This window comes from Trachurus japonicus, chromosome 17, assembly GCF_045865225.1.
Source record: "Trachurus japonicus isolate A0001 chromosome 17, Traja_1.0".
In the NCBI taxonomy this organism is placed as follows: Eukaryota; Metazoa; Chordata; class Actinopteri; order Carangiformes; family Carangidae; genus Trachurus; species Trachurus japonicus.
The window spans coordinates 29,887,637-29,900,801 of NC_140923.1; the positions used below are offsets into that span (position 1 = coordinate 29,887,637).

Genomic DNA, 13,165 nt, shown 5'->3' on the forward strand with positions numbered 1-13,165 from the left:
GTCTGTTTCTATGGCTGCACAGCAAGAAACTACTGAGCTACGTTGACGAAATACCGACCAATTTTAAGTTATAAAGTGGTAATAATCTTTCCCAAGTACAGTAACCATGTTGACTTAACAAAATAAAAATTATTAGACTGATCGGTTCATTGAAAAACATTATTTATTTACGTAACTGTGGTGATTTCAGTCCGTAGCCCAGAAGCAGCCCTGCTCACTTTTCATTCAAACAAACTAATGCCACTGCCACAGTTGTTAAATTTCATCAATGAGACCAACATTAATCTCTTCAAAATAATTTAACAAGCCAGCGGTAAACCTCTAAAAGCATGCGGATACGTTACTTGGCTCGTTTTCTCCGACGGGAGGACGGACGGTCGGCCCCGGCAGATCAGCTCAGTAGAGCGGCTGCTGCTGCTGTGACAGCCGCCTCCCCTGGTCCCCGGTCGGGGCTCACACAGACTCTGCACTTCCCCCAGAACAAACATCGGTGCAAGTTCCTAACAAACGTTATGAACTGACCACAGACTCCGGATTAAACGGTGACTTTCTTGCATGAACAAAATATTAAAACTGTGACGTGTTGACAGCGCTAAAGCCAGGTTTTGGCAGCTTTACTGCTGTGGCTCGGTTGCCGCAAAATGGCGATATCGATGCTAATTTCTGTTAGCCCGTCTATGAGGTTTTGCATTATACGTTAGCATTAAGCTAGCGGGCTTTATATTTAGTTGTGATACTGGCTGTGTGTGTGTTTTGAACGTTGTTTCAAACTGTGTGGGTTTGATTGAACATCTTTTATGCTTAAATATATATATTCCCGCTTAATATATTGCTTTACTCCTCTTCTTATGCCATTTTTACTGTAGGGCAGGCTAATCTTCACTTTAGAGTGACAAATAAAACCTTGAAGCAAGAAGATTTTGCCTTTTGTTTGAAAACTGACATTGATGTACATACAGTAATTCAGTAACAGTTGTAAATATACCTTTGTACGGTTTATTTTTTAATATTTAACGTCCAAAAGCAAGCTTAGTGCTGTCTGTCCCATAGCAGAACATGGCAGCGGCAGCCTCGTTTGGAACTATTGGGAGCTACATGAACCACGTGACCGCGCTGGCGGCGACATCAAAGGCTGTCGCCACTCTGTTATATCTATCGCTCTGCTCCCAACCAGCTGCTTGTCACTATACATTTTCCATAGATCACAGCCTGCATCACTCCTGTCTAAAACCCTGTCTGTAAACTCTTTAAATGAAGTTGTTACTATAGAAACAGAGCTCTTTGATGTTACACCTGCTCCTAGATGAGGCGTCAGATTTCCAGCCCATCTCAACGAGAAGAAGCTGAAGCCCAGACGGTGTAACTGTTAGGCTGGACTTCAACGCCAGGTTATGTCAGAGTTGTCCCAGTAACCGCTTGGTGCAACTGCCCCTGTACAACACTCTCCCTGTCTCTCAGCATCAAACATCGAGCTTCTTTTCTTTTTCAACTTTATTGAAAGTTGTAGCAACAACAAACATTTCAGTCTTTCCAGCTCACATTCGTTACAACAGTAACAGTACAGTATAAATATATGGCAGTAAAGTATAACAAAGGTTAAGCATGAGAGAAGACAATCAAATTACTGTAACAATAAAAGAAAATAAATTTTGGTGACAGACCTCGTATCCCGTGAGAATTATAATTATAATTGTTGTGACAGATTATTGGTTGAACATTTCTGAATGTATGTTCATATCGATATACATTTCTTATTTGTAATTAAATTAAGAGACTAAAAATAATAATCAACTTCAATCAAAAACAATTTAAATGATGGTGAAGAATTCTGAGATTTGTATTTATGGATATTAATTATTAATCCCCAATAAAATATAAAGGTTTACTACTGTATAGTACATAGTTTCTTTTCTTTGAATTCAAAATAAGTAATTATGTTAAGATAAGATAAGATATACTTTATTGTCCCAGAGGGAAATTCATTGAGGTGCAGGTAGACTGTATTGCCAAACAGGACAAGACCACATCACAAAACAACACATGGTAACACACAACAACCACCATGTTCTTCCCCTCAATGTTGATTTTATGTTTTGCTTTACATAATATATAGTTCTCAAGTTCTTTCCAAAATGTACTGCTATATGAACAACCATCAAACAGCAGGCAGAGCTTCTGCTTCACAGGAGGACCAGGATGAGCTCATCCCTGTCCCAACAGGCAGTCTCTCTGTCCCATTTGCTAGTATGATGTCACCCAGGGGTTCCATCACCTGGGGCTGCTCTCAGGTTTTCTTCCACCTTTATGAAATATGTAACATCACCCAAACTATTCCATTTTCACCAGAATTTGAACCTTTTCAGAGCAGCTGACGCACAAACCGCATCAGATTTACTGACCTTCTTCTATCATTAGGACGTGTTTGATTACAGATTCAGTCTGCGATTCTGTTTCAGCTGCCTCCACTGTTTCTACTGACCGCTGCTCTAATTTCAAGTACCTCCAAATTGTGTGCGTGTGCGCATGTCCTCATATCTTAGTATGACCTCATTGTTTCTGTATGTTAGTACGAAGCACTTCTGAGTGAGTAGATCAGAGCAGCAGACCATATGTGCGTGCATGAGTATGAGCATGTGTGTGTGTGTGTGTTACAGTGGGATAACTGGTGACATCATCTCATAAAGAGGATATGAATCTATTAATCCCCCTCTGTACACACACACATTGAAGCAAGATCTACAACCTGACTGAAACCCTAATGGCAGGTGGACATTGTCTTGGTTCAGACACACACAGACACACACACACACTCACACACACACGGCGGAGGGAGGGACACACACACATACAGTATAACAAAAGCTGGTTCCAGAATCACATCCACTCCAGCTCCGCTACAACCAGACATGGATGACATCATTCACGATGACATCACCTCACTCTCTCACACACCCCCTGCCCGTACTTTTTACTTACCCCAAGCCCCCCCACCCCCCCTCCTCTTTCTTACCTCCCTCCCCTCCATTGCTGCCACACACACACATGAACCATTTACTGCTTTGTACATACATGAATGTTTCAGCGATGAGAAGGTTCTGGTACAAAGATGCTGGACGGGCACGACATTAAGGACGCTCAGATATGGACGATATTTATTGGTTGGTTTTTAGAAGTGTCTTCTTCCCGTCCAGAAAACATGAAAAAAAAACAAAGGAAATGTGACACATTACTATAAACACACCTCTTTATAATCTCTTTATTTGCAGCTGATGTAACATTGATTTGATGTAAAAATGTGTGTGAGTGTAGTCTATCAGAAAAAAGAGCTTCTGTAACCGTCACTTTACTTTATGCATAATTATATGTAATTATATATTCATTTGAATTATTTTAGCCCTATGGTCCTACTACATTATCATTTCATCATTTTACAGTTATGCTTTTATTCATTTTCACTCTCTTCATGTGAAGCTTGTTGTGCAGGTCATTTTGTTGATGGAAAATATTACAAAGCAATTTCTTGTATGTAATGAAAGCTAATTTCTATTATGAAACAATTAATATTAATGAATGGGTAGTACCAAAAAAAAGGTTGTAATTTATTCCACAGAGAGAGAGACCTCTCATTGATCATTAATGTAATCCTTTTGTTACTGTATGTTGGCATGTTATAGTGATAGTATGACAGTGACTGAGTTATTAAAATGAACATTTTGTATCTCTTTATCTCTCTTTCTCTCTCTCTGTCTTTCTTCAGCCTGGTTGCATGGAGACCCCAGGAAGGTTCTCCATCCTACAGACAGCTATGGACAGTTCTGTGGTCAGAAGGGAACGGCCAATGCGTAAGTGACTGTCAGTGCAGAACCCTGTCACATGTAGATGCTGGTTCTGATAAGATAAGATACCCTCACATCAATACCACTTCTCAACCATACTTACTCCAATATGATCAAATCCATTTTAGCATAGATAAAGCTCCAGTAAACGTTATGGTCAAATGCTTCTACTTTAGTTGTGCTGCTGATCTGTTTCTCTGTGTAACAAATTATGGGATAGTACAGGCTGCTGAAACGTATAGAGTGTTTGACATGGGACTGACCAGATGGAGCTGTTCAAACATGGTCCAGTTCTCAGTAGATACTGTACTCACAAACCAAAATTACAACACTACAAGTATGTGGCCGTGTATTCTTGTGTGTTAATTTAACACCCGTACTCGTCCTGGTGTGTGACTCTGGAGCTGATCTTTATCCCTGACACCATCTGATTCTCCATCATCTCCATGTGACTGATCAGAAAAGAATGTGATGCAACTCCAGTGATAAAGGAAGCAGCTGCAGCACAGCGATGAGGAGCTCACTCAGACAAAGAGCTGCTAACACTAAGCCAGCAGCACAGACATGGTGTTTTCCTCTGGTTTGCACTGCCATCTACAGGTGGTAACTTTCTGTTACATGCTTTATATCGTCAGTAGGTTTCAGAGCAGAGGATCCCACTGACTTTAAAAGGCCCAATACTTAGATTCATCTTGATTCTCCTACTTCACAGCAAACCACACTGTGAACAAACCACCTCAGCACCATCATGATACAGTAGTTGGAGTGAAAACACTTCTTCTCTGGCAGCTCTTGGAGTTTTCATGTGTCTTTTATCCTGATTTCTCTGATTAAAGTTCTTGTGAGCTGAAGAAAACAGGAGTATTTGTTGTAATGAAGTATTTATTGGATCACAGACTGATGGTTCTTTTTGTTTTGTTTTTTTGCAGGAAGAAACCCATCCTGTTCTACTTCAACATCTTAAAATGTGCCAACCCAGCAATTCTCATCAACCTACAGTGTCCCACCACTCAGGTGCTCTAACGTGATGGTCACATGTGATACAGCTGAGTTATCATAGATAGATAGACTTCATTGTCATTACAACAGAATTCACTGTGCCATGCCTGAATAAAAGAAGCAAACACACCACACATGCATGTACACAAATATTCGAGTGATAGTAAAGTGGTGGAAAAAAGTTTTCGGACACCCTTCAAATTTCGACAGTTTTCCCTGCACATGTGGATCAGGATGCAGTCATTTCTTGCTGAAGAAATCCTTGGACGTCCAGATCTTGGTTTGTCCTCCAAGCAGTTGGTTGGTCTGTATTTCTGCAGAGTGGATCCAACTGCAGCTGCTCCATCTGGCTATCTGGAGGCAGCTGGACCCTTCCTGGCTGAGAATCTGTATCTTCAGGCGTGTTTCCTGCGTTAGGTTCCTTGTTTTAGCCATTTTTGTCTCTGAAGAACTTTCAAATGTGCTGGCTTTAGCAGGGCAACAAAAATTGTGTCTCTTAATAAAAAGCACAGCCTTCATTGCTGGTCACTGGTACCAAAATGACCCAATACTCTAAATGTCTTATGTATTTTTATGGAACCAATTAATTTTATGTTTTTAATGGCTTTTTTTAGGATTAGAAGACCTGAGAGTGATTCTTAATGCAATATTTCACAAATGCATGGGGTGTCTGAAAAAATGTTTTCACACTGTACTGTATAAAGAAAACATAAAATAATAATAGAAAAACATAAAAAGAGCATTAAACCTGGAACAGAGAACACTATAACCCACTTTTTAGACACTGAAAAAAAAACAGTACACATTGTCCATATTGTCCTCTCTCTTGGCAGTGGTCACCAACAAAGAAAATGTTCTGTAACTCAGAGAGCCTTCGAATGCCATCTGCTCTTGCTCAGCATCACAGCTCATTGATGATCTCAATGAATCAGTGTCTCTAGACCTTCATTAGTTCAGATTATCAATACCCTGGGATGCTGAGGAACAGAACTGTGCAGGATTTATTTTCTTTCTCTGACTTAGGGCAGATGCTCAGTTCTACAGCCCAAATTTATCCAAGTGTCTGGACCAGTTCCACATACATAGGAAATCATCTTGTTGCCAGATTGGAGGGTGGTACTGGAGCATGGTGACAGCTGAATCAGCCCAGATGTGGAAATATATTAGCCAGCAAATGGCCTATTTGGCTAGAGCTGGCTGCTAATTAGCATTAATGTTGGTCAGGTATCAGTGTGATCCATATGAACACAACAGTGGTCGATTTCTTCTCTAAATTAATCCGGGAAAATTATGTGTATGTGTGTATTTTATTCCAGATGTGTGTGCCACGATGCCCGGACAGGTTTGCCACTTACACTGAGATGCAGCTGCAACACAAGCTCAGCAGCAGCTACTGGGAATATTACAAACAGTTCTGTAAACCGGGATTTAACGACCCTGACAAGGTACAACAGTGGACAATGACACAGTGATAACAGAGAATTATGATGGGACACTGTGGTTAACGTGTGCTCTATGTTGGTTCTTCCAGCCAGTGTCTCAGGTCCTCCGAGATGAGGACTGTCCCTCCATGATCGTACCCAGTCGGCCCTGTAAGTAGCCAACCTTGCTGTTCAGTGCTTTGTGATATCTGCATAATGTATTGTTAGACATCCGCATAGATTTTGTCTAATGCTGTTATGTCAGCACATTTGTGTGTTTTTTCTGAATTTGACTGATGTATGTGTTTTCTGAAGCTGCAGTACAGTTTCAGACGTGTGTGTTTGTGTGTGTGTCAGTTCTTCAGAGGTGCCTTCCAGACTTCATCACTCTGAATGGGACTGTGACTGTAGCGAACAGAACCAGGTTTAAAGACGCTCTGGAGATGCCACGCAGTGTCACTGAACTCCAGCATGCTGCCAAGTACTGACACATCTTCTATCTACACGATGTTTATGTTTTTCTGTTTGACGTCCATAGTAATGAACTTCTCTGCTTTATTAAGTCTAAGTTTATGAGGCTCTTAAGGTTTTTTTTAAATTGTACAGCCAAAGACAACTCAGGGACATTTTGTTATTTCATAGATTTTTAAGCAGTGAGGGTATTTGATGTGTTTTTATGAAAAAATGTTTATGTGTGAATATATTTTACAAGAGAGCAAATATTTTGTTGTAAAATATCTCATCTAAAAACACAGATGCAGATAGTTGCAAGGTAAGGCAAGGCAATTTTATTTGTATAGCCCGTTTTTACAAACAGTTTGTCTCAAAGGGCTTTACATGGCATCATAACATCTTCTGTCCTTAGACCCTCACATCCACTGAGGAAAAACTCTATGGAAAACCCTTTTAACAGGGAAAAACAGGACGGTGAGCAACAGAGGAGGGATCCCTCACCCAGGACGGGCAGATGTGCAATAGATGTTGTATACAATGTGAAGATGTTGTATACAACAGTGAAGTGTTAAGATCCAGCTGATGTACACAGGTGTAATTAAACACACATGTAATATCTCTGCATCTGTGTTTTAAGATGAAATTGTGTGAATGAATGAATGAATTAATTAATGAAGATTTATTTATTTCGGTCAGGTCATTCAAAATTAAAAGTCCAACAGAAAACATCAGTTTGTGTCTTGGATGACCTCACTGAAATCTGGCTCTGTCTGTCCTTGATTCTCCTCCTCTGTCTGCATGTTCACTCTCATCTCTCTGCGCTCTGCAGGGGAATAACAGGCCTCATGGACACGAAGGAGCTGGGTGTGAAGATAATGGAAGATTACGCCAAGTCATGGTCCTGGATACTTATGTAATAACAACAACACACAGAACAACATTTAATCTCAAACACACTACAGTAGGTCTGTGATCACCTCATCAGCTGGCCTGGGACCAGACTAATACTTCCTCACAAAGACCTTCAAGGTCCAAGTATCAGCTTCTCGGTCACCACCATCACAGATCTGACCCACTAATCTTTAGATTATTGTCATTAAAAAATTCTGTCACGCATTTCATCCATATGGTTGTCATGGTAACAGCAAATGCATACTGCAGCAAACAAAAGGATGGAAGAAAGGGTAACACTTACAAGTACATACCTACTATTAAGCATTAGTTAAGCATTAATAAATAGCCTACTGAAATCTTCATTTATAACACATGAATACTCATTATATGTTGTTTATTAACACAGTTAGTTATCAATGATGAGTAAAACATTTTAACTGTGTTTATAAACTACATAGCCTACTAATGAGTAGTATCCATGTGTTATAAATGATGAATTCAGTATTTAATGCTTAACTAATGCTTAATAGTGTGTACTTATCATAAAGTGTTACAGAAGAAAGAGAGTTCACAGCTCTGACATAGAGTAAAGGCAATGGACAGAATGCAGTACATGTTCATTAATACCCACAGACTAAAATCAGATATCAACTGGCATTAAAAAAAACATGTCTGAGTCAGTTTACTGTTCTTCCCTAAATACAGATATGAAGCTGACAGCTGGTTCTCTAGTATCAGTTCATTTAACATTGACCAGCATCCTGATGGAACTCTGTCTTGTTCTTCTTCCTGGTTCCATGTGACACTGACAGAGGTCTGCTCATATCCCTGACTGTGAGTCTGGTCTTCATCCTGCTGCTGAGGTTCACAGCTGGGTTACTGCTGTGGACCACCATCATCTCTGTCATAGTGCTGCTTGCATACGGTGTGTATTCAAGACAACAGTCTAAGGCCTCCAACCTGAATCACCATTCTTATATACAGAGCCTTGCAAAAGTCTTTATACCCCTTGAACTTTTTCACATTTTGTCACATTACAACCACAAACTTAAATGTATTTTGGGGGGATTTGTTGTTCTGAAGTGTAAGGAAAATGAGGGTGTTCAAGGTTTTTTACAAATCAAAGACCAAAATTAAACTCTGCCAGTTTTGCACATCTACACACTGCAATTTTTGCTCACTCTTCTTTGCAGAATAGCTCCAGTTGAGTAGATGGAGAGCGTCTGTGAACAGCAGTTTTCTTTACCACAGATTCTCAGTAGGATTTAGGTCTGGACTTTGACTGTGCCGCTCTAACACATGGGTATGCTTTGATGTAAACCAGTCCATTGCAGCTCTGGATGTGTGTTTAGGGTGGTTGTCCTGCTGGAAGGTGAACTTCCGTCCCAGTCTCAAGTCTTTTTCTGACTCTAACAGCTTTTCCTCCAGGATTGCCCTGTATTTAGCTCCATTCATCTTCGCATCAACTCTAACCAGCTTCCCTGTCCCTGCTACCATTGTCCTTCTACAGTACTTCACAATTATGTGCTTCTTTGTTTTTGTTGTTAAAATACTTTTAAGTTGTAACGAGGCAAAATGTGGAAAGTTCAAGGGGTATGAATACTTTTACAAGGCGCTGAATGTATGCGAAGCCTCCTGTAAACATAATATGACAAAGGGTCCTCATTCCAGGTATGTGGTACTGCTCCATGGAGTGGTCCCGGCTCACACACAAACCAGGCTCTGACGTTGCCATTGTGGAAGTTGGCCTGCAGACTGATCTCCAGGTCTACCTTCAGCTCAGACAGACATGGATCATCTTATGTGAGTTTCTGTCAGCCAGTAGAATCCAGATCTGAGATTTATTGCTGTTCTGAAATCAAGAGTTTAAGTTTAAAGTTCAGAGGAACTTGGTTCTGACTCTCAAATGGACAGTTCAGACAATTGATGGTGGCTGCCAGTGAACATTACCAGAATCAAGAATGAGAAATGTTTGATGTTGTGTTTGGCAGGGGTGTCCATTGGAGCAACAGAGGTCTCCATCCTGGTGATGTTGGTCTTTTTGAGGAGACGCGTCCAGGTGGCCATCGCCCTGCTCAGAGAGGCCAGCAAGTATGAGCAAACACAAACACAGTCACAACAAATTCAACTGTGTGAAAGTCCACTGCTGCCAGAGGAAGAAAAATAAATACATAGTGGAAAAGTTTATTGTTACAACAAAGCATTTTTCACATCATAATGAGTTAATTTCATTGTATTACAACATAAAAACATATCATGTTATAAAAAGATTGGTTATGACATGCAGTGTCTCATGTTGTTATAGCTGTCCTCAACTTCCTCTCAACAGCCATGAAGTCACAGCATGAAACACTGATCAATCTGTTTACACATTAACAGTTTAAATTGGTTCTATGAAACGGCTCATAATATCATGGAATGTTTTTTTTGTTTTTTTTGTAATCAAAAAGTGATACGTTCATATTTTCTAGATTCATTATACAGACAGTGTAAGATAATTCCAGCTCATGATTTCCAAAATAAATGTAATGTAAAAAAGTAGAATACATGGAAGTTTAACTTTTTGAATTTACCTGTGAACTTTTCCATGATATTCTTATTATATAAACTGCAACAGTTTATCCCAGTCATCCACCGTCCTCAGCCATATTATTAAGTTTATTCTCAGTGTACTGTTATTTCTTTCAAACATTTCATGTTTTAGCAATGAAAGTTATCATGTTATAACATGATGAGATTTAATGTCATAACGTAACACTCACACACACACACACACTCAAACACTGAATTCTCATTGACTCATATATGACTCATATCTGTTTCATGTCTTGTACAATATAAATACGTAAATTTCTGTTTTGATCTAACTGCACTGCCCTGTTTCTATCACACGTTTAGTTATATTTTTAGCCTATTTGTATTGTATTGTATTCTTTCTTCTTATACTATTGCACTGTTCTGGAGCCACTGCAATGGAATTTGGTTCAAATCCATGAAGTCCAGTTTTAATCTTAGTCTTATAAATGTTTAAAAAAATAAATAAATAAAAGTGTTTTAAGGCAAGGGAAGGCAAGGCAATTTTATTTGTATAGCCCATTTTTACAAACAGATTGTCTCAAAGGGCTTTTTATATGGCATCATAACAACATGCTCTGCCCTTAGACCCTCAAGGTGATCCTGATCTGAGCTGCAACAATAACCTTTCACTGTTTATTTTAATGTCCTGCCTCTGTGGTTCCTTTGTTGTTTCAGAGCCATCAGTCACATCATGTCCACGCTGTTCTTCCCAATTGTCACCTTCCTCTTGTTGACTGTGTGCATCTCCTACTGGGCGGTTACAGCTGTGTATCCTTTACAGTGGTTCCAGTGATAGAAATACGCTATATGAACTCTTTGTTTGTCAGAGTTCTGCCACGCTCATGGTCACATTGAACTATGTATGAATTATCATTATACAGTACATATGTGTCTTTAACCAGCACTGTGAAACCAGATACCTGGCATCCTCAGGTGAAGCCATTTACAAAGTGATGTCTCCTAACGTGAGCTGCCCCTACACCAACAGCTCCTGCAATCCTGAGGTACACTTTAGTTCTCCATCGTTTACTTCTTCTCTTTGTTGTCATGGTATTTAGGAGTGAGTGTATCGAGGGTTTACAGTAGTTTTGGGTCATACAGTATTTATCCATATTGAAACACATTAACAAGCAGCTTGGAACATTTCCATCTTAACCTTTCTCTTGTGTTCGGGTCACTGGTGACCTGTTTTCAGGTTTTAAATGCATAAAAGTACCACATAAATTTGTTTATAGCATCAAGGCCTTTTGACTTTGTCAGGAACCTCTGTTTAAACAAATGAAACAAAAAATTCTAAAATGCTCTGGTTAAAATGATGACATTTGTGTTCTTAGGGTCAATTTCGACCTGGTTATAATGATAAGAACACTAAGAGAGAGTTAAAACTGAAATCATAAGTGCAAAACCAACTTTTTCATGGATAAGGAAGCCTAACAGCGTAACGAAGAGATGAGAAACTAAATAATTGTTTTACAGCCCTAACACCATAGATGGTAGCAGAAAGCTGACAAGAGGAAGGTTACATTGAAGACAAGGGGTATACTGACAAAAAAGGCACAGGGGCCCACACCAAAAATATTAAAACCAATATTTTCATGGATAAGGAAGCCTAACCAAGAGAAGAAAAACAAATTGGATGAGAAAAAAATATTTTTTTGTGAATTTTACAGCTGATGTACAGTAAAACATGGGCCAAAACTGATCCAAACACCATAGATGGTAGCAGAAACCTGACAAGAGGAAGGTTCAATTGAAGCCAAGGGGTATACTGACAAAAAAAGCCCAGGGGCCCACACCAAAACTATTAAAACCAATATTTTCATGGATAAGGAAGCCTAACAATGTAACCAAGAGAAGAAAAACAGATTGGATGAAAAAAAATGTTTTTAGTTTAGTAATTTTGCAGCTGATTTAAAACACAGGTCAAAACTGACCCAAACACAAGAGATGGTAGCAGAAAGCTAACACAAGACGAAGGTTAAGTCCACTGAATGTGTCAGAATCAATGATATACGGTCTGAATAAATGAGGTCCAGTTGTAGTGAGTGGCCCTCTCCTCTGTTCTCCCTCTCAGACCTTCAACAGAACCAACATCTCCAGGTCGGCGTCGTGTCAGGGCTCTCAGTGTCTGTTCGCCTTCTACGGCGGGGAGACGCCGTACCACCGCTACATTTTCCTCCTGCAGCTCTTCAACCTGCTGGTCTTCCTCTGGCTGGTCAACTTCAGCTTGGCCCTGGAGCAGTGCACGCTGGCTGGGACGTTTGCGAGCTACTACTGGGCCAGGAGGAAGCCTCAAGATATCCCAGCATGTCCTCTCTTTTCGTCCTTCAGCAGGGCCATCAGGTCAGCACAGAGCCTGCACCCTGTTAGATCCTTGACACACAAACAGAGAGTCCTGTGTTTTAAAAGTGCACTGAGCTCTTCTTTGTGTCTGCAGGTATCACACAGGCTCTTTAGCTTTCGGGGCTTTAATTCTTTCAGTCGTCCAACTGGTGCGGATCATACTGGAGTACCTGGAGCAGAAACTAAGAGGTTCACACACAGATACACAGATACACACACACACACACACACACACACATACTCCTAATCTCTGTACTGATCTTGGCCATGTTTGATCACATAGGTGTGGACAACAGTGTGTCCAGGTTCATTCTGTGCTGTCTGAAATGCTGCTTCTGGTGTTTGGAGAAGTTCTTGCGTTACATGAACCATAACGCCTACATCATGGTGAGATGGGTTCAGTGCTTTACTTCTAAGCTTGAGTAGTGTGAATTCAAGCTATTCACTTTCCTAGTGTTGTAGATTCTGTGGGATAGCTGTGATTGGTCTCCACTTTTGCCACCAGGTGGCGATCTATGGTAAGAGCTTCTGCAGCTCAGCCAGAGAGGCTTTCTTCCTGCTGATGAGGAACGTGGTCAGGTGAGGAGGCTGAGTGCTCTCATTCTCCATGGACAGCTCAGAGTCCTGGCTTTCATTGTGGTC

The 13,165-nt window shown here is 40.3% G+C and overlaps 1 protein-coding gene across 2 annotated transcripts in view; it reads left to right on the forward strand.

The window, feature by feature from the left end:
* LOC146971003 (choline transporter-like protein 5-A) overlaps window positions 1–13,165 on the forward strand; it is a 47,501-nt gene that overhangs the window by 27,492 nt on the left and 6,844 nt on the right. For both annotated transcript variants that reach the window (XM_085804889.1, XM_085804890.1), the window contains exons 4-18: window positions 3,758–3,842; window positions 4,766–4,850; window positions 6,152–6,280; window positions 6,367–6,427; window positions 6,614–6,737; window positions 7,539–7,622; window positions 8,416–8,528; window positions 9,275–9,406; window positions 9,595–9,694; window positions 10,856–10,948; window positions 11,097–11,184; window positions 12,255–12,523; window positions 12,618–12,712; window positions 12,807–12,910; window positions 13,029–13,102. In XM_085804889.1, the coding sequence (XP_085661015.1) occupies window positions 3,758–3,842; window positions 4,766–4,850; window positions 6,152–6,280; window positions 6,367–6,427; window positions 6,614–6,737; window positions 7,539–7,622; window positions 8,416–8,528; window positions 9,275–9,406; window positions 9,595–9,694; window positions 10,856–10,948; window positions 11,097–11,184; window positions 12,255–12,523; window positions 12,618–12,712; window positions 12,807–12,910; window positions 13,029–13,102 (1,636 nt within the window). The remainder of the gene's footprint in view (window positions 1–3,757; window positions 3,843–4,765; window positions 4,851–6,151; window positions 6,281–6,366; window positions 6,428–6,613; window positions 6,738–7,538; window positions 7,623–8,415; window positions 8,529–9,274; window positions 9,407–9,594; window positions 9,695–10,855; window positions 10,949–11,096; window positions 11,185–12,254; window positions 12,524–12,617; window positions 12,713–12,806; window positions 12,911–13,028; window positions 13,103–13,165) is intronic.